General features: G+C 40.6%; 1 protein-coding gene across 1 annotated transcript in view; it reads right to left on the reverse strand.

Annotated features, from left to right (window-relative positions):
* The window catches only part of mtmr14 (myotubularin related protein 14), a 56,291-nt gene extending 35,224 nt beyond the window's left edge, over nucleotides 1-21,067 (reverse strand). The window contains exons 1-4 of the mRNA XM_028407276.1: nucleotides 20,254-21,067; nucleotides 19,776-19,924; nucleotides 19,152-19,260; nucleotides 14,756-14,831 (exon numbers count right to left, since the gene is read on the reverse strand). Coding sequence (XP_028263077.1) covers nucleotides 14,756-14,831; nucleotides 19,152-19,260; nucleotides 19,776-19,924; nucleotides 20,254-20,385 — 466 coding nt within the window. The 5' untranslated portion in view covers nucleotides 20,386-21,067. The remainder of the gene's footprint in view (nucleotides 1-14,755; nucleotides 14,832-19,151; nucleotides 19,261-19,775; nucleotides 19,925-20,253) is intronic.
* Nucleotides 21,068-22,816: the final 1,749 nt, after the last annotated feature.

Raw genomic sequence — 22,816 nt, forward strand, 5'->3', positions numbered from 1 at the left:
GAGCCTCCGTGACGTCACCCGTTTGTTTCTGAAGAGCCGTTTTGAGGCTCGGTGGGAGGTTCCGGGACTTGATGACCGCCGCCATGTTGACAGCGTCACGTCAACTAAAACTCCGATTATGGACAAAGAGGGGGAGCACGAGCGGGGTTTAGGGGGGCGGGCGATCGTGGAAGCAGGAAACTCACGCTGTGATACGTCAACTGTCTGTCACTCAAGCGGCAACGCCCATAATTAGGCGTAATTTTAAGTCCGAATACCATTGAAACGAGTGAGTTGTAAAAAAATTCACCCTCCCTACAATTGACACTAGAAGAGAACCTATCATCTGAGACCACAGTGGTTTTTTGTACCAGGCTGTAAACATGTTTTTTTCTGCTGTGAAGTCGGCCATTTTAACATGGGAGACTATGGGAAATTACTCGCTTTTGGAGCCAACCCCCAGCTGTTGCGGCGTGAATTACAAGTTTTGACACTTCCGCATGGGCTTCCACTTTGAGCCCCGAAGGTTGCCGCTTGAGTGCAACACATCTTCTTCGCATAGAGTTTATCAGATTGTCTATTGTGGCCTGTGGAATGTTGGTCCACTCCTCTTCAATGGCTGTGCGAAGTTGCTGGATATTAGTGGGAACTGGTGCACGCTGTCGTATACGCCGGTCAAGCACATCCCAAACATGTTCAATGGGTGACATGTCCGGTGAGTATGCTGGCCATGCAAGAACTGGGACATTTTCAGCTTCCAAGAATTGTGTACAGATCCTTGCAACATGGGGCCGTGCATTATCTTGCTGAAACATGAGGTGATGTTCATGGATGTATGGCACAACAATGGGCCTCAGGATCTCATCACGGTATCTCTGTGCATTCAAAATGCCATCAATAAAATGCACCTGTGTTCTTCGTCCATAACAGATGCCTGCCCATACCATGACCCCACCACCACCATGGGCCACTCGATCCACAACATTGACATCAGCAAAGCGCTCACCCACACGACGCCACACACGCTGTCTGCCATCTGCCCTAAACAATGTAAACCGAGATTCATCCGTGAAGAGAACACCTCTCCAACGTGCTAGACGCCATTGAATGTGAGCATTTGCCCACTCAAGTCTGTTACGGCGACGATCTGGAGTCAGGTTAAGACCCCGATGAGGACGACGAGCATGCAGTTGAGCTTCCCTGAGACGGTTTCTGACAGTTTGTGCAGAAATTGTTTGGTTATGCAAACCAATTGTTTCAGCAGCTGTCTGAGTGGCTGGTCTCAGACGATCTCGGAGGTGAACCTGCTGGATGTGGAGGTCCTGGGCTGGTGTGGTTACTCGTGGTTTGCGGTTGTGAGGCCGGTTGGATGTACTGCCATATTCTCTGAAACGCCTTTGGAGACGGCTTATGGTGGAGAAATGAACATTCAATGCACGAGCAACAGATCTGGTTGACATTCCTGCTGTCAGCATGCCAATTGCACGCTCCCTCAATGCTTGTGGCATCTGTGGCATTTTGCTGTGAGACAAAACTGCACATTTCAGGGTGGCCTTTTATTGTGGGCAGTTTAAGGTACACCTGTGCACTAATCATGATGTCAGATCAGCATCTTGATGTGGCACACCTGTGAGGTGGGATGGATTATCTCAGCAAAGCAGAAGTGCTCATTATCACACATTTAGACAGATTTGTGAACAATGTTTGAGAGGAATGGTAATATTGTGTATCTGGAATGAAGTTTAGATCTTCAAGTCCATCTCATGAAACATGGGAGCAAAAACAAAAGTGTTGCGTTTATATTTTTGTTGAGTAGATAAATAGAATGAACACAAGGTGAATGAATGCTTGATTAAATACCAGAATAAAGTGACTTGAGTACTAAACTGTTATTGCACATGATGATCTGGTACAGTGAAAATGAACACAAGGTGAATGAATGTTTGATTAAGTAACAGAATAAAGTAACTAACAGAATAATAACAGAATAAAGTGACTTCAGTACTGAAAGTGAAATTAATAGTTGAAACTGCTCAACTCCATAATAAATAATAAATTGGCAATCTAACTATAACTGAATTAATAATTTATGTCAACTTGACTTTAGGGATAAGATAAGGGGGCATGCCACATACGCGCACAGCGAAATGCCTACTTCATCACGTTTTTTATCATCGATATTAGATGTTAGCATGACTTATGTTGATAGAATAAGGCTAAAGCTAGGTGAAAGAGAGAATGGAGATGGTGTACTGCAGTTTAATTTGTTATTTGTTGTTGTAGAAAGAAAAATCAGTGAAAATAAAATAATTAGTGTAAACACTTATCAACAGCAGACTCTGACAGACTCCTTTTCTGTTTTTACCTACAACAGATTATAGCTGAATTTGCTCGCATGACATCTGTTATCACCCTCTTTGCTGGGCTAGACCAGTATCTATAGAGGTTCCTGGAGCTGGACAGTGCGAAGAGTGGAATTGTTGGTCTGCAGAGGCTCACATAAATTCTTGCTAATGTAACCGTTTCATGTAAAATGTTTTTTTCTTCCATGTCTCACACATTTGTTGTTACTATCTTCTTGGATCTAATAAGGCATAATAAAATGTAATATGAATTAAATTACTAAACAGGCCTAATTGTGATGGAATCCCGACACAAACATCTGTATTTTTTTTTAAGAAAAGGAAAAATGTTTTTGGCTAGACCTTCCTTTTTATTATTAAGGAGTATCCTCCATGCCTTTTCAAGACTGGATGTAAGGATTTTGTTTATTTCTACACTACAGTACTCAAATGTTTAATTGAATTTCCTGAAATGTCTTACAAAGTGAAACACACCTAAACATACTTTCCTTTAAATTTGTATAGACTACAGACAAGGAGCATGTGGCATTGTGATGGGGTGCAAGAAGGAGAAGACATTATTGATGTCTCAGTGGTCCCTGAGGAAGCAGTGCTGCTGTGAGGATGTCCCAAATGCTGTTGCCATACTGATGGGATTTCTTTTTGCTCTCAACATGGACTTAAGAACTGGGGTACACCTTTGAAGTCATTCAAGAGGTCCTCATGAACATTGGTGAAGGACAGTGTTTATCTCGTGTGCATGGATTACGAAACCATCTCCTTTGGATAACTGTTTATGATTGTTTTGTAATGACTCCTCCTGAATTTGATATGTAAGTTTTTATTTGACTGTCTGTTGTACACATTATTTGGAATTGAACAATTTCTCTTTGGTACATCACTAATTAACCAAACCTTATTGTACAGTTTGCAGCAGAACTTGTTAACATCTTTGTCCTTAGAGATTTTATTTGACTAGATTTCATGGAGACACTCATCTGTGACCATGTAAAGCCACATTACAATAAGTAATGCCATGCTGGCAAAAATAAATGTTGAATAGTCATTATTAATTAGTAGTTGTTAATGCTTTTCCTTAAACCAAGCTTGTTATACCCATCTATTGTAAGCTATTGTAACATACTTTATCTTTTTCATAAAAATATTTTACCTAGGTTTTGGTATGTGAGATTTTGTGTAATTATGTGACTTGTGAATTAAGTGACAAAATGAGAGGACGTCCGGTTATGGCGTGCAACTGATAAGTCGCAATAAACTTGGCTCCAGACTAACTTCCTGAAATAATACGTGAAGGCTCATACAACAAGAGGTTTTATCAGAACTGATGCCACCGAAAAATCCCAAACCTGGTCAACTGCAGCCGTCCAAAGCTCCACAAAACGGCCGAGTGGATATTGCCACAAGCAGCGTTAGCAACAACGCTAATGAAAATATGGATGGAGCTAATGCTAGCAGGCCATCAAACAGTGCTATACTGGATGCAATTTGCTCGTTGAAAGAAGAACTCACTAAACAATCTGGGGACATGCTGGAAGCGATTAACGGGATAAAAGGAGATTTACTTTCGCTCTCTAGAAGAACTGGGGAGGCGGAAGAGTTTCTGAGTTTCTCAGGCAGAGGAAGACATAACTTCCCTCCAACAAAAAGTTACACAAATGGAGTAAACAATTGGGAAATTAAGCAACAAAATACAAGACCAAGAAAATAGGGCACGGCGCTCAAATCTGAGGCTAGTCGGCCTACCCGAAAAGACGGAGGGCTCGGATGTGTGCAAATTTCTGGAAGACTGGCTTCCTAAAGTTTTGGGTGATAACTTCACTGCGTCCCCAGCGATTGAACAAGCTCATCGAGTTGGCCAAGTTAACTCAAGTCGGTCTACGGCACCTAGACCGATCATCATGAAGTTCCTGACCTACAGGGATCGGGAAAAAATGCTAAGAGCAGCCAGAAAAGAGAAGGAAGTCCGTTATGGAAATCAGAGAGTCAGTTTCTTTCCGGACGTGTCAGCCGAGACTCGCCAGCATCAGCGACAATTTGACGGAGTGAAATCTCAATTCCAGGCTATGAATATTCGCTATGGGCTGCTCTATCCAGCTCAATTGGTGGTCACCCATAATGACCAGCGCTTGATCTTCAAATCGGTGGCAGAGGACTATCTTCACAAGATACAAACTGCATGTTGAGAGTCCCTGGGACCTGAAGGTTGAGAAAGACTCCAGTTAAATAATTTTGATTTATCTTTACACTGTCGTAAATACATGGAAGGTACGTAAAGAGGGGAGGAAAAAGGGGGGGGGGGTCGGATGGCCTGAGTGTACGATTTGTATTTTCTCTTTAACTACATTGGCCTTAGTGAGCAAATAAGGACTTTTGAATGCTATGATTTTTATTTCTGTTTTTGAAGGGGCTTAAAAGTAGTTTAACACTACCCCCTCTTTCTTTATCGGTTGATGAGGGCCAAAGCGGGCGGACTCTCCCTTTCTCCCCCTCACAGGTTGATTTGCTGAGACACGAGCTCAGTCTATTTGCTTTCAATGTTTGTGAGCCTAAAATGTGCTAGAACGTGAATCGCGTTGCTCCTCATAGTGTGGATCAAACGTTTATCATAACCGACGTTGACATCACTTTTGTGTTCTTTACATGCACTTTGTTCTGGTGCACGAGGGATTGTTGGGAGGGGCTAAGATCTTGGGATGTTGTGTTCACTCTCTGTATCTTAATTATTATTTGTATGTGTGCATTTATTTATTTATTTTGTGGTCATATTATCCTAATGTTCGACTGGAAGATAAGAGATATATATTCCAATGGCTAGTGCACCAGAGATAAAAATTTTTGGAATGTAAGGGGTCTAAATAAAAATCAAGCAGGTCTTTGGGGGCAACAGTAGGGAGCAGTGGGATAGCAGGGTTGTCCAATAACCGGAAGGTTGGTGGTTCGATCCCAACTCCTCCCTAGTCACTGTTGTGTCTTCTTGGGCAAGACACTTCACCCTAGCCTGTGGCGCGCCTTGCTAGTCATTGTATGACACTGCTTGTGCAGCAGCCGTAACGAATTTCCCTCTGGGGATTAATACAGTATCTAAAATAAAATAAAATAGGATAAAAAAAGGATATTAGTAGAGTTGAAAGAAGGTGGCCGGGGCAGGTTTACTCTTGTAAATAAGTTACACTAAACAATAAATCCAAAGTATACTATACACAATTATCCTCCCTTGAACGAAAAGTAAAGGAGTTAGAACAGGAAATATACCACAATGATGAGATATGACTAACTACAAATAAAATAGCCTCCAATCTGATGTGGTTGAAACAATCATACTATGACCAAGGAGAAAAAGCTGGAAAGCTGCTAGCCTGGAGAATTAAGAAGATGCAAACAAACAGGGCGATTAACTCTATTACAATAGAAGATGGGAAGGCATTAGTTAATCCAGTTGACATAAATACTGCATTCAAAGAATATTATGAAAACTTGTATAAATCTGAATATCCAGAATGCTCAGAAGAGCAAAATAAATTCTTAGATCAGCTTGTTTTCCCAACCTTAACTGAAGAGGCTAAGACTAATGTAGATAAGAATGTATGCATTGAGGAACTATTGGATGCATTGAAGAACATGAGTAGCGGTACAGCACCTGGGCCTGATGGATTACCCATAGAAATTTATAAAAAGTTTGCAGGGAAACTGCTACCCCATCTATTGGAGATGTTTAATGAGTCATATAATACTGGAATTCTGCCTCCCTCCCTGAGGTCTGCTACAATTTCTCTACTGTTAAAACCAGGAAAATCCCCCTCAGACAGAACATCGTATCGTCCTATATCACTAATGTCATGTGACACAAAAATTTTATGCAAGGCTCTGGCTAGGCGGATAGAGAATATAGTTCCCATTCTAATTGATAAAGACCAAAATGGTTTTGTACAAGGTAGACAAGCATTTCATAATACTCATAGACTGCTGAATATTTTATATGCAAAAAACAATGCTAGTGACCATGCAATTCTGTCACTGGATGCTGAAAAAGCTTTTGACAGAATTGAGTGGAAATATCTTTTTGATACGCTTAAAAGATTTGGTTTTGGAGAGGGATATCTTGGATGGATCAAATTATTATATACCAATCCACTAGCAGAAGTCAAAACTAATAACCAATTCTCAGCACCTTTTAATCTTTGCAGATCTACACGCCAAGGCTGCCCTATGTCCCCTTTATTATTTTTATTTGCTATTGAACCATTGGCCATGGCAATCCGCCAATCTTCTGAGATCACGGGTATGGTTATAGGTAGGACAGAACATCGCTTGTCGCTTTTTGCAGATGATATTGTAATATTTTTGACAAATCTGGGAACCTCAGTTACTGCGCTTTGTCAGCTTTTGAAAAGATTTGGTCAGTTTTCTGGATATAAAGTAATAATAGCAAAAGTTCCTTACTCTTTCTGAATAAGGAGGAGAGAGAGTCTGCCACGATTCATACACAGTTTGCTAGTACTCCAAATGGCTTTACTTATTTAGGAATTAAAATAAGCCCTGATATTAAGAATATTGTATCGATCGATTATGACCCTTTGTTGACAGAAGGGGGGGAATCTCTAGAGAAATGGAGCTCAACGCCTATCTCTATGATAGGACGAATTAATATTATTAAGATGTCTATTCTACCCAAATTTCTGTATCTCTTTTAGCCAATTCCACTACCTTTACCAGCATCATTTTTTACCACAATTAAGAAAACTTTCTCTTGCTTTATATGGAATAACAAACGCCCTAGATTACGGCTCTCTCTGTTGTACTTACCTTTTGAGCGTGGAGGACTTAAATTGCCTGATATGAAACTTTACTACTGGGCTGCCCAACTACGTGCTGCAATATATTATTTTCTACCCACAGAGGTCCCAGCTTGGATAGAGATAGAAAGGAATACACTAGAACTTCCATTACACTTATACCTTTATTCGGCACAAGTTAAAATACTAACAAAACTTTCTCATAACCCATTTCTCAGAAACACTATACAGATTTGGTATGCGGCCCATAATTCTTTAAATGAAATAAACTATCATGCTTTATGCCTATTTGAGGTAATGATAACTTTAGAGCAGGAAGACATGATATGGGATTTAATCACTGGATGGAAAAGGGGCTAAGTAAAATAAAAGACCTACATAATGATGGAATTTTAATGTCCTTCCAACAATTAATGGAGAAACACGACCTTCCTAGGAAACACTTTTTTAAGTACTTGCAAGTTAGGAGCTTTGTTTATTCACAAATCAAAACTACTGTTGAACCTACTTTATCTACAATTGAACAATTCACAGTAAACCATCTGAGTGGTAGGGGCCAGCTGTCAAAGTTTTATGATATATTGCTCTCCGGATCTAAAGAGAATTCTAGAGCATATCTTGCTGCGTGGAAGAATGATCTTCAATTAGAGGTCTCAATAGAAGATTGGGAGAAGTTGTGTCTACAGGCGCAAACCCAATCTATAAGCACAAGATGCAAACTGCTGCAGTATAAGTGGTTACTCAGGACGTACATCACCCCTGTCAAACTACATCACTTTAATCCTGATATCCCTGACATTTGCATTAAGTGCACTGAAGACGTTGGTACCCTCTATCATTGCATGTGGGGATGTACAGAGCTCCAGCTGTTCTGGAAGGAGGTTTTAGATCTTATATAAGATCTGGGTATATAAAGGCCAGCAATTAAGACTTGTATTGAGTGATTCTGTATCTCAGTCTAGAATGGATGTAAAGGGGAGCAATAGGATATTGACCAGATTTATTTGATTGTATTTATTTATTAAATTATTTTGTTTATATTTATTTATTGTTTTTTTTAATAACTATTTTATTTATACATCTGTAGTTGTTTTATTTATTTTGTTGTGTATTCCATTTTTAATTCTTGTAATCTCTTTCCAAGGATGCTGTTTGTGACGGGGTGGGAGTGTTGTTACGGTGGGAATGTTTGTTTGGTCTCTTATAAATGCTTAAAATCAATAGTTTTGAAAAAAAAAAGAAGTGACAAAATGAGTGATTACCAAACAATTTGACATCAAATGTAATAAGAAAGGACAAAACACAGGAGGCCACATTAGTTATGTTGACATAGATATATAAGTCCAGAGTTCAGTAAATTAAGGAATTTAATTCAATTAACCATACCATATAAATTGACCTGAAAACAGTTTTGCAAGTTTAACCATCTCCACAAAGGAGTTAACAATTCAGATAAACAGATAACAATTCCATATGACCAAACTAAAAGTAAAGGTTTACACAACTGGCAATTTTAATTAAGTTGAAATAGATTTGCTAGTTTAAAAAACTACTCTAAAACTACTAGGAGTTTTATCAACAAACAAATTCAAATCAAACAAACTAACGCAGAAATTTTCTTAACAAGGGATATTGACTTGTAATGCTGTATTTCTTATCGATTTAGTGCTGATGGTTAAAGGTATGAGACTCGGAGCTCTACATCTGCTTCCCGAGGGAAGTAACGTGTAGGTGAACAGTGCACGGTGTAGTGGGTCAGTTTGATCTTGTATTATTGTGTTTGCAATGTGTGTGATCGCTTCAGCATTTATGATCTTTAAGGCAGTATCGGTTATTTTTGTAGGGATGTTCCAGTTTTTGATTGTGAGCATATTGTAAAAGCATGTGGAACAGTAAGTGAGGTCTGGTTGTATAATGCTTTTTATGAGCAGGGGGAGATTTGAAGAAGCATTTAGGCTCCATCCACATGGAGTCGAGTGCGAGCATATCGTAAATTTTTGAATTGGTTATGCGTGTCATCCACACTGATCCGGAGTTTCAGGAGCGCAAAAACAATTACTTTTGAAAACGGTTCCCAGAGTGAATACGTTTGAAAACGCAGTTACCACTTTTCCATGTGGATGCCCAAAACGCTACTTGTGGATGCCCAAAATGACGACAACACAGGTCAACCTCTCCCTCCCGCATGCGCTCACTCTGACAAAAAAAATCTCCTGCTCCTCTGCTAAAACATCGCAAGAGTTTTGTGTGTGCGCCCAATCTTTTCTTTTCTTTTTTTGGCATGTTTCTGTGGTAATGTTACAGCGCCACTCACAGGCCTGGCATATGTACTACAGCATTTTAGGTGGTTTTGTGTGGATACTAGGGTTGGCGGTATCCAAATTTTGATACCGCCAAACACCCTCAACATTTTACCCCGGCCGGTCAAAGACAGGTACGCTGCAGCTACCCCGCCCCGCTCATAGATGCCACAAGTGCACAACAATTGCCATCGCTTCTCCCTGACTAGAGGCTTGAACTTCTCAACAGCATAAGAATTCTTCATTTCAGCTAAATCTACCCTGAGTGTGCTAAACTGGCCAAGATAGCTTGCGGGATCGCGTCTCCAGTGTGCCTGCAGAGAGAGAGAGAGAGGTGTGTCTGCAGAACCGCATTAAAACAGCGCATATTGGATAATACGCATTGCAAGTTGCAGAGACACCACACACATTTGCTGTAGCCTACAATTCACTGCAGGTAAAATAAACTGCATGTCAATCTTTTTCAGTTAATATAGTTTTTTATTGAGGCTATTTAAAAACGAACTGAAAGCGAACTGACTTTTTTAAAATTTCATGCTGGCAGTACGCCACGTTATTAAAATGGTATGAGCCAGTCCCGATGTGTTTTTGCAATTTTATCATGTTAAGAGTGCAGCCTTGTGCAATATTCATGTTAAAAGTTACACATGGGAGTTAATTGACAGCATTTTTATTTGATACAGCCTATAGCTTGCTTTTCATTAAAAATATTCCTCATCCATGGATGAGGGCATACACTACCATTCAAAAGTTTGGGGTCACCAGGCCAGTTCTATAGCTTCTCTGATCAGCATAACAGTTCTGCTGTGCTAACATATTTTCACAGTAGTTTTCTAATTATCAATTAGCCTTTTTAACATGATTAGCTAACACAATGTATCATTAGAACATAGAAATGATGGTTGCCTCTGTATACCTTTGTATATATTCCATTAAAAATCAGCCTTTTCTAAATACAATAGTCATTTACCACAATAAAAATGTCTAGACTGTATGTCTGATTACTTTACCTTATCTTCATTGAAAAAACTTTAAAAAAAATAAATAAAATAAAGACAGTTCAAGTGACAAGTGACCCCAAACTTTTGAACGGTAGTGTATTTTTCGGAAATCCAGAGCTGTGATATTGCGCAGATGCACGTGATTTAAAAACGCTGTCAGAGCCGACAGACTTGAATGTGTAATTAATTTCAGTGCAAAATAATCAGGTCAAAACGATGTAATAATAAGCAAATAAATTACTAGTCTTTGTAGTCTTTATGTTACTTATAATTTGTTAACCTTTCCTGCTTCAACCTCCCGAAAGTAGTCAGGAAGCACAAAGAAGCGATACAGCTCCAGGGACGAGCAGCTTTATTCTCTTATTCTTCACACTGTACATAAACTAAACTTGTTAATAAATCACTCCTCACCAGCTAACAACTTTCTCTTCTGCTCTCCCACTCCTACACAAATACACACACCGTCACACTTACACACACACATGTACCCAATTAATGAGACATATGCAACTCTCATACCACCACCACACCACCACCACAACCACCCCCCACCCCCACCCAGTGCTGTACCAAGAGATTAAAACTGACCAGACCAGTCATAAAAACTTCCTGGTGCGTTCCAAAGGAGACCTCACACTCTAATGTTCTCTTTCTTTTATACAATATAAATGTATTTTAAAAATTATATATTTTTAAATATAAGATTTTGTTGTAATTTTGTTGTTACTGTTCTTCTCCACAGGTTTTCTGAGAATGGTAAAAAACAGCATAACTATCAAATCTTAAACAAATGTTAGATTTTTATTCTTGATTCAGATCTAGTTCTAGATCCTGTGATTTTCTTTTTTCCTGTCCTCAGATTGCAGGGCTATTTTTGTGACCTGTTCCCTGTTAAGTCCCCTGTTTCCTCCAGTCCTGCCTCAATGTGTGTTCGTACTGTTGTCTTGTGTTTCCTGTTTTATTTTGAAAATATGCTCTCCTTATGTATTCCCTAGTGTTTTACTTCCCCTGTGTTTCCCTCCTTTGTGATTTCCTTAGTGTCTTGTCCTCCATGTTTCTCCTAGTTCCTGAAGTCCTCCTGTGTGTTCCCCATCCTTCTGTCCTCCCTTTGGATCTCCTTTGTGGCTTGGTTAGTTTTCACTCCTTCTCCCTTTGCTTTTGTTTGTATTTTTTTTTTACTTGATTTGAGTTTGAACTTTGGCTTTTATTAATAAAAACTCATCTTCAGTTTTGTTTCAGTTTCAGTTTTCAGTTTGTTTGTACTTGGGTCTGCATTTGGGGGTCTGCATTTGGGTCCTTAAAACAGTCTCACATAACAACCAGAAACTCCAGTGGCAAAATTGGTCAAAGTCCAATAACCAGCAGTTCAACAACCTGTGCACAAAGTTTCTCCTTAACACTGATGTGTCCAGGGTAGGCCTGTCACAATAACAAATTTTGCTGGGCGATTAATTGCCAAGAGAAATTATTGCGATAAGCAATAATATTGTCATTTTGAGACCATGTAACTGTAAATATAAAGATAACGACATAATAATGCAAGTACACCCTTTCAAAGGGGACCGTCTCACCTTTGTAGTAGCTTTGGTGTAGGCTGCATTCACAAACTCCTTTATGTCGCCAATCCTCTCTGAAATGTTGATTATTATTATTGTTATCAATAAACTTTAATTTCTAAAGAACATTTAACACTGGAAAGGCCCCCAATCATCATCATTATTATTATTATTATTGTTGTTGTTGTTGTTGTTGTTGTTGTTGTTATTGTTATTATAATAATAATACTAATACTAATATCAACATTAATATTATTATTATTATGAGTAGTGGTAGGCCTATTACCATGGCTTATCTGAGCATAGTCAGTGGAGTTAAGTCAAACCAACTAGCATGTCATGAGCAACAGAGAGCCAAACAACACCACTCTCAACCTGCTGGTGGGAGTGGACTCACCTGTGCGCACATAAGTCTTCATGTGTTTGTGTACACGTGTTTGCGTGTGTGTATGAGCATCGGGCCGCTGCAGACAGCTGCAGTGAATTTTAAAAATGCCACCATGTAGACAGAAACACATAAAAGAAAGTGATAGCAGAGATGGCACAAGAGGACTGGGCAAGAGAACTAATGTGTGGCACTGCCGCGAGTGCCGCCGGTAAGAAGGCAGAGAACTTGTACAACGTGGACTCTCTCCGATAGCAGGTTGTATACATAAGCATGTTTAGTCTCGTGGTGAATTGTGGCGAAGTGCTGAACCAGAGTTCTGCTCCTTCAAAGCTCTGTGCGTTGCTGTAACCAGCATCCATGCCCTGCAGCGCTGTGACGCACCGTGGCGACGCAGACAGCGAGCTGACCGTGGTCTGCTCAGAACGTCACGTAAACGATACAGAATGAGTTAAACAATAAGAGCTACCTGTTGATTTGACACATTTTAAGACAGAAGCCACGGGCCAGGCACGTGGCGGGGGGGGGGGGGGTTGCACCCACCCGTTTACCTTTGATGCCCAAAGTGCCCTTTTGTCAAAGTGAAGCAGGGAGTGGGTTTCAGTCACTTCATTTGAACTGCTTGTGTGTGCTGATCAACACAAGCAGACAAATCAGCACAGATTCATGGTGAACTAAGTTACCTGTTGTGCAGCTTTTTTGGAGGCTTCGAGTAATCTGTTTAATCTGATCTGTTTTGTGAAGTCTCTCTAAAATCTGACAGTCCAGCTGATGGTCTCATTGGGAATACAGTGAAACAGAAATGTGTTTTTTGTGGTTAAAATGGTGGCACAGAGGTAGTAACAGATGTAAACATATTTTGTTCTAATAATCTGTTAGTGTAGTACTACCATGAGGTTGACAAACTGTTTCATTTTCAGTTTGTTTTGTATTTGTCATCATTGCTTAAAATAAATAAGGAGTTATTATTGAATAATAGCTGTAGTTGTTGAGAGGGAGAGAGAGAGAGAAAGGAAAACAATTGAGCATGCAAATGTAATTTATCACGGCCGAAAAAACGTGTCGAGCCCATTTAAAGTTATTGTGCAATTAAGTCCAATGGTTGCACCATTTATCATTGCTATCCCACCTCCTTTTTTCTTAACATTATCGCTCAGTGTCTTGAGCGATAACACCATGTCCTGTCTCCCCATATAAAATAGCCCACTGCTGCAGCAATTTATCACCTAGGAGGTCACAAAAGAACCCAAAACAACATCTAAAGCACTGCTGTCCTCACTTGCTTCTGTTAAGGTAAGTTCATGATTCAACAATAAGAAAGAGGACTGGGCAAAAATGGCATCCACGGGAGAGTTCCAAGGAAAAAAAACGGCTAACCAAAAGAAACACAAAGGCCCATCTCACATTTGCCAAAAAACATCTTGATGATCTTTTGAGAAAACATTCTGTGGTCTGATGAAACAAAAGTTGAACTTTTAGGAAGGAGTGTGACCCGTTAGATCTGGTGTAAAACAAGCACAGCATTTCAGAAAAAGATCAACGTACCGACAGTCAAACGTAGTGATGGCAGTGTGATGGTCTGGGGCTGCCTAGACTACATAGTATCATTGTTGCTTCAGGACCTAGACAATCTGTACAATGCCATAATTGATGGAAACATGAATTCTGGTCACTACCACAAAATCCTGAAGGAGGATGTCCAGCCATCAGGTTGTGACCTTAAGCTTAAGTGCACTTGCAGCAGGACAATAACGGAAGCACCCGAGCAAATCCATCTTTGAATGGCTCCAAAAAAACAAAAAAAAGGATGGCCCTACGTGAAATTACTTTTTCACATAGGCCTGGTTGGTTTGGATAGCTTTTTTACCTTAATAAATGAAATTATCATTTAAAAACTTCTTCTTGTATTGACTAAGGTTATCTTTGTCTGACAGTAAAATTACTTAATGAGCTAAAACATGTAACTGTGAGACAGTTAAAACAGAACAAATCTGCAAGGGGCCAACTATGTTTTCACAGCTGTAGATGGAAACCTCAGTATAGTATAGTATAGTATAAACATTATACATGTAACAGTGGGATCTTAGGGAAGGTGTCCATACCAGACAGGTGTAATTGTGTTTCTTATTTAGTAGTATGGTCCTATGATATATTACAGTGTGCCAGAACAAGATAGTTGTCAATTCATATGCTTAATGGGTGTATGACTCTAATTACGTACCCCCTCAGTTATTCAGATGATTATTTTCCTGTGGGACAACATCTGATTGCACGATTTAACTGTCAAAATGGGTAAAACTTACAATGGAAAATCAGTCAGCCAATCAGACAACTTGTGACAACCTATGTGTGCTAAACTTAAGTTGTGTTTTTCATACCTGAGAAAATGTAGTTGTAACCTGTGCGTCCATACAGCTCCCCCCAGCCTGCCAGAGTGGATGACCGGCATATGTGCTGCAAATAAGCGAAAAAACACTCAGACAAGATCAGACAACCAAACTCTGCTTGGTTACAACACAACATACAGTTGAAACCAGAAGTTTACATACACTGTATAAAAAAGACACACAATATATTTTCATTTGCTTAAATACCAGAGTAATGCAAGACATTTTTTAGACATTTCTTTAGAAATTTAGAAGTTTATACATATTTTATACTTACTTTATAGTTACTATGCCTTTAAACAATGTGGGAAAGCCCACATGATGATGTCATGTCTTTGGAAGTGTCTCATAGGTTTATTGTCAACATTTGAGGTAATTGGAGACACACCTGTTATTGTATTATAAGGCACACCTAAAACACAATGCTCCTTTGTGTAACAGCATGGGAAAGTCAAAAGAAATCAACCAAGATCATCAGAAAGAGAATTGTAGACTTGCACAAGTGTGGTTCAACCTTGGGTGCAATTGAGTGAACTTGTTGTCCACTGCGTTGATGTGTTCTGTGAACCATTCCACTTCATTGGTCTTGATTTTGACCCATGTGTCATCCACATATCTAAACCAGTGGGTGGGGGTGGTTCCAGGAAAGGAATCTCTCCACTTCTTCCATGTAGAGTTTGGCCACAATAGGAGACACAGGTGATCCCATTCTGTCTGTAAAAGTTCCCATTGTACTGGAAATAAGTGGTGGTCAGGCAGAGGTCCAGCAGGTCACAGATGTGGTCTGGCGTGAGGTTGGTTCTCTCCCTGAGTGTGCTGTCTTGTGTGAGGCACGTCCTTACCATCTCTGTGGCTTCTGATGTAGGGAGTCAGGTGAACAGGGAGGAGACATCAAATGAGACCATGGTGTCGTCTGTGTCCATTCGGAACTTCTCCACCTTGTTCACAAAGTCCTGAGAGTTGTGGATGTGATGTGGTATGTTACCTACCAGTGGTGTCAGGAGTTCAGCCAAGTGCTTAGCCATGTTTTATGTGACTGAGTTTGTGCTGCAGACGATGGGTCTGAGGGGGACTCCTTCCTTGTGTATCTTGGGGAGTCCATACAGGCATGGAGTGGCTTCCCCAGGATACAGTCGGAAGTAAAGCTTGGTCCTTCTCCAGTTTTTGTAGGTAGCTGACTAGTTTTTCTTGTAGTTGCCGGTGGGGTCCCTCTTCAGTGTCTCATATGTGGCTGTGTCACTGAAGAGATCTGTCACATTTGAGTGGTAGTCCTGTGTGTTGAGGACTACTGTGCATCTTCCTTTGTCTGCTGATAAGATGGTGATGTCCCGGTCCTTTTGTAGTGCAATCAGGGCCTTCCTTTCATCCATAGAGAGGTTGGATGGCGGTGCTTTAGCAGTGGAGAGTGTGGCTGTGACCTTCAAGCGGAGTTGTTCGGCTTCTGTGTCTGTCAGGTTGTTGTTCTTGATGGCTGACTCTGTGGCTGTGATGAGGTCCACCACTGGAATCTGCTCTGGAGAGATGGCAAAGTTGAGTCATTTGGCCAACACTTCTTTTTCCGGCTGGCTCAGTTGTCTGTCTGAAAGGTTCTTTTGTCCTGGATGTCCTGCTGTGGGGGTGAGTGGTCTTCCCTCCTCCATGTGTGTAGGTCAGCTGCATTTTTTTTATTTAACTTTTTATTCATTCAGGAAGAGAACAAAAAACAAAATATAGTACATGTTGCAGTTTTTTCTGATACTCCTGACACATATGAAATGGAGATGTTCTTTCTCTGTTGGCTGTTGTCCTTCTTGTTGTTAGTGGGTCTTGTTTTTGTGGCTTTGATGAGCGCCCACTTGGTGTAGCCACAGGTTTGCAGGGTCTTCCTGATGTGGTGTTGCTCCTTCTTCTTCCCCTCTGAGCTAAGCTGGATCCATACTCCGCGAGACAAAGACATTTTTCCCCCGTGCAGACGTTACGCCCACAAAAAGACATCATTTTTTGTCTCTGACCGCCCGCTGATCCGCACTCCTGTGCACAGGGTCCAGGCCGACCTTTGTCTTTCAAGGCTGTGCGGCAACCATGCTGTGATTGGTCGGAATTTATTGTGGGCGTGATGAAAGTGGAGAAGCACAAGAGCCTCTCCAGGTATATAGGTAGGTGTATAAACAGCACTGATTCAGCAGATTTAGATAAGACCATACCGGTTTTGCATGATGAGCAATAAAAGAAAGAAAGGCAAGTAAGGGTGATTTGTCACCAATAACTCCAGACAGCCATTCACACATACCAGCGGAAAAGACCTTTTTTTTTATCTCTTACCACCCGTGGAGTGCGTTCTCCACTCTTTGTCTCGCGGAGTATGGAACAGCCTCTAGTTGGTACAGTTTGTGCTCTGTGCTGCAGGGTCCTGATGACTCCCAGTTTGTGTTCCAGTGGGTGGTGTGAATCAAACAACAGGTCCATGTGTTTTGGGTTTCCTGTACACTTCTACGTTGAGGCTCCTGTCCTCCTCAGTGTGTACTGTGCAGTCCAAGAAGGCCAGATTGTTCACATCTGGTTAGGTTGTTAAAGCTTGACCGGAAATGGGTCTTCCAAATGGACAATGACCCCAATCATACAGCCAAACTGGTTACAATATGGCTTGAGGACAACAAAGTCAATGTTTTGGAGTGGCAATCACAAAGCCCTGAAAACTTATTGAACATATTTGGGGACAGCTGAAACAACATGTGCATACAAGACGGCCTACAAACTTGACTCGGTTATACCAGGAGGAATGGGCCATATTTTCTGTATTTTAAATACTGATAAAGTACTGACTCAAATTATAGACAAACTAGCTAACAAGTCTGCCTGTCAGAAATCCATAATGAAGTTTCAAAGTTCATACAGCACTCTTCAGTTCCCTGTTTGCTTTCTCTCTGTATTTTCTGGCTGTTGTTCCTCACTTATCTATCTGCCAATGTGAATAAAAATCATTAAAGTTATATACACATTTATTTAACAGTTGTAATTGAGATATATATTTAGTTTTCTTCAACACATTTCTAATGTAGCTACAGTATATCTTCTCTCATCTTCCTCACCGCCTCAGTTTCTCCTGTGTCTCCTCTCTTTCTAAAGCTGAGCTCCAGCTGACATACTTTTCATGACAATGGTCAATGGCAGACAATGGTCCACTATAGCAGGATAATAACAATACTTTTTAAATAGGCGTTCGTCATGTAACCATGTTCTATAACTCCTTAAAACCAGCTGACTGCTGTCAGAGTGAATCAGCCTTCATGGATGGAACCACACAGGTCAGATAACACTGTCCGTCAGACCTGCTGTTCAGTCTGTTATAATGCTACAAGCACGTCACGCCCCCTCCCTGAACATTACCGGCTCGTTATCGTCACTCATTCAGGTCAACAGCAAATTAGCAAAACTCGCATAGTAGCAACAAATCCTCCTCTGCTACATGTTCACCTGAACTGCGGATTGTGCTGTTCTGCAGCGAAACGTCTTTAATACCTGTCTGTCTGTCTGTGTGCGCACTGCGCGGTGCAGTGACAGGGCCGTATGAGTTCTGCACACACGTTGCAAAAAGTCCGGGCTGAAACGAACTTTGTTCTTGTTCCCGTCACCTTGGGTAACAGATCTCTCTGTTCTTGTGGAGTATGGAACAAGCTTTAGCACACAGCATCAGCTCTGCGCAGCATATGTCAGTTCTTCTGGATTTTCGGCAGACTCGGTCTGACTGCAGCAGACATACATGCGGGGTCCCGCCCTTCACGGTCTCTGATTGGTTTAGACCACGATATGAGCCTGATGTGTGTCTGTTGTTGGACCACAGGAAGACTTTTAACAGTTGCAGAGAATGTATCTCCCTCTAACAGCTGGTCGTACCGGTGCGACCTCTGATATTTTTGGTTGCACCATTGAGAAATTAGGACGCATTTGCGACCAAAATGGTCGCACTCTAGAGCCCTGTACAGTTTAAAGGCAATTGTACCAAATACTAATGAAATGTATGTAAACTTATGACTTTCAATAAAATACTAAGAACATTGTCTAAAATTCTTTGTGTCATTATTCTGGTATTTAGCAAATGGAAATAATTTTGGTAATCCTAAAATTGCCTAAAACAGGAAAAGTTTGATCTGGTATTTTTATACAATGTATGTAAACTTCTGGTTTCAACTGATGAAGTTCCCAGCCACAGAAAATCAGAAGACTGCTTTGTTACAACTACATAATAAATACATGTTTTGAGTGAAACTAGCTGTGTTTTCTTTAGAGAAGCATACTGAGCTTTACTTTTCTCTTGGCTGACATGGTCAGACAGCAAATATAAGTATAAAATTATTGATTATAGGTGCTTTAAGAAAGTCAGCTGTAAAAACATATTAAAAGTAAATACCTTGCCATTGTAGAGGATGACTGGACAGACAAACCTCCCTCTGCAGCGAGCCAGCTTACTCCGGCTCACCAGGTCCTGCAGTTTACTGATTTGCACTGTACTCTCAAACCTGCAGACACAACACACATCACCGCAGTTCATTCATGTCTGTCCACTTATCACAACATGCAACAATCTTTCACCACTGAGGCCTCCAAATAATTTGTCTGTTCTTGTCTTTGCAGATAATTGCTGCAGTTAAGACAGTACAACTACTGATTTTTGCAATCGGCAATTTTTTCAAAAAACAGCAGAGAAATTACATATAACAATGTAGCTACTGGGTGAATACACTACTGTTTTGTATTCACAGGGAGACTTTTTCCACCTTTGCTGAAACCTTTACATATGATTTTCCTAGCTACAATGTACAGTACTATGACAGAAGAGTCACTACCCTCATCTGCTGTCTTTATGTACTCAGATGGGCTGCAGATGGAGGCTGACCTTCACTCTCTGCACCACAGTAAGGTGTCCATGGTTAGAGTAGAGACACAAACAACAGGGTAATTTGTAACTGAGTGGGCTGGACTTTGATTCTGGAAAGAAAAATAGATTGAGTGAGTAAAAGAGGCAAAAAGGTACCTGTCTCTCTCCATATCTGTGCATTCATACTCCAGGAAAACTATCTGTCTGGGGTAGTGGCCACACACTTCTCCATTAGTGTTATGGATAATGCTGTACTTGTAATCTCTAGCAAACAGCTCCAGGCAGCGCTTCTCTATTACTTCTACCTAAAGGAAAGAAAAAATATATTACAGGATCTTAATGTTTCCTTATGAATCAGACCAAAACGTCTAAAGGCTGTGTGGGAACATGATCTGGTTACTATATTTATAAATAGTTTTAATTTGTCTTCATCACTGGTAGCTTTTAGATTACAATGACTAAACAAACTGTACAAGGCTATGATTTAAGTTTCCCTGAACACAGCTACTTTATGATTTTATACAAAACATTACAATTATTTTGATCATGTTCATGATCAGTTTAAGTTCATACAATAGACAGAATAATCAGTTGTCAAGTAGTTTCAGTGAACCTGGTGATAAGCAAGTCTTACTCGAGAAGTGACCTCCTTTGCTCTGTACTGCGTCTTGGAAAACAAATCTATCAGATCCGCTATTTCCTCGCCCTTTCTGACTGACAACCCGGGGCCACTGAAGTTGCTGGCCCCTGAGAGAGAGACGGCCATCGTAGAGCATCGACCACCGGCGGCAGCCTCAAGTCGTACTCGACCTCCTTCAAATACCGCAGAGACTTGTCCTTTGGAACGGAAAGACCGATCAGGCCATCCCTTCCCAGCTAGCGTTTTCCTGACTGCCCGCTTAAGCGGGTCGGAGCTAGGGAGTCTTCCTGAATTCAGTGTACCGGTAAACTGCTCCACACCCTTTGAATACAAGCCTTTAGGGCAACACACAGGGTCAACCACCCCCACCTCGGCTGCTGCTTTTAGCCTAGCTAGCAGGCTAGTTTAGCTTCACGCATGTAGGTGCCTTCGTTTCAAATAAGTCAAAGCCTTCGATTCCAGTTCTGAGACCATCTAGATCAGTGTAGTTTTCCGCATCACAACTACAGTATTGTGTATACGAAATCACCGTGAACTGTAGCAGGGGCTAACTGAACTCCAACCGACTGGAGTCAGTAAAACTCCTGGATCCTGCCCGGCCTGCTCACTACCCTCCCACCCCAATATCACGTCTTCATGTTGCTTCAGTAATCTCGACCATGACGATAAAGGTAGTATACGATAAAAGAGTATACAGTGGTCAATCCGATGCCTGCCTAAGGTCTCGACGCTGCATAGGTCTTTATACGTGACAGCACAGGCTGCGGTGTTGCAATCTATACTCTACAGTGTGAAAGCACAACTGGCAGTAAACAGGAAGCTGACATGACCACATGACCACGTGACCCCCCCCCCCCCCAAATGACGTTCAAACTACGTTCAATAAACTCAAGTTAGGGAAACTGAACGGTTTGTTCAGCTTCTGTTCGGTGTGTTTACATAGGCCAAATAATTTTTCATTGAGAAAGACAAAACAAAAGATAAATATTATTATTATAATATTATAAATATTATTATAATAATTATTATAATATTATTACATAATTGTTGCACCTCGGGAAACTTCCTGAGTGATAGCAATGAGTAGTATGGTTCTGGTTGGTACACAAATCATGTGGATTTTATGCAAATGTAATGCTGTTTAGCTTTAACTTTATTTTTTGAACGGGACAGTGCATGTTAATGAACATACATGAATGTAAACACGCCGGATTCAATGAAAACAAATGTATACATTCCATAAATCTGAACCACATCCATTTGTACACAAACAAGCACAAATATTACTCACATTATTACACAAACTCACAATTTGTTCATACACACACATCAAAGGTAGTTCAAAATAAATAAATTTTTCACATCCATCTGTACACACAACACAAAGTATTTATAAATGCACAACAAAAATAGGCCAAATATAACCATAACGTGCTACATTCTGACTCACAAACTAACAAGGGTAATACATGACAATAATAAAAGTCAATGTCAATGGCAAACAAGTTCTACAAGTTCCCACCTTTAACCGACAATACAGTCTGACTGAATCTGGTATGCCTGTGAGGTATCATCAGGTGTTAGGTGAAAGATTTTATTTTGCATGATGTTGTTATGTGGTGTGGGTCCACATATCTAGAAGTGTGTCCCTAACATGAAGTTTTCATTACTGTATGCATATTATTGTAATGTGTTTTATAAGTACTTATGTGTTAAGTAACTTTTACAGAAGGTCAAAGGAAGACAGGTATACTGAATGTATTGAGAAGTGTGCAATTTCCCTACTTCTCATAGACTTTTGTAATTCATTTACTCTGTTAGCTGTTGTCTGCTCTTTGGAGACAGCTCTGGTTGATATCAAGCTAAGGTTGTAAATCCAGATCTTGACAGAAAGGATATGTTCACCTCCATGACCCAATTTTACGACCCACCCTTCCTGTGAGTTTGTCTTCCTGGTCACCTCCAGATCTGACCCACAGCCTATGAGATTTTAGGACTTAAAGTGAACTTACATGGGGGAAGATGTGTAAGCTTTTATGGGGCCATTACCAAATAAGGTAAACTAAATATCAGTTAAGCTGACCCCATTGGTGCAGAGTTAGGGGAGGACATGATTTTATGGGATCTCAAGATAGGATAAAAGGTGTTTACAAGAATGGCATATTGTTCCCTGGCTGTGAGGCCAGGCAACCACAGAGATCTCTGTCTGTGTGACTCAGAATTTGCTTCTTTACTGTTAGAATAAATTGTAATTTTGAGACCAGATATTGTCCACTTCTTCTTAATCAAAGAACCGGGGAAGATGAACGAAAGGATCCAGAAGATTTTTATGTCCCCAACACAGGTCACCTCTGGTAGTGGCCCATGTTGTCAGGGGAATTGTAAGATGGAGGACACAAATGCAGACTTAGCCAGAGGTGAAAGCAAACTCAGAGTTTTATTACAGGCTAAGTTCGGTACACAAAAGTTCAGTCCACGAGGCAGAGGTATCCAAAAGGGCACAGGCAAAAACCAGTGGTCAAAGTCCAAAGCAGTAATCGGTACACAGGAGTTCAGT

Source organism: Parambassis ranga, chromosome 5, assembly GCF_900634625.1.
Source record: "Parambassis ranga chromosome 5, fParRan2.1, whole genome shotgun sequence".
NCBI classification, from domain to species: Eukaryota; Metazoa; Chordata; class Actinopteri; family Ambassidae; genus Parambassis; species Parambassis ranga.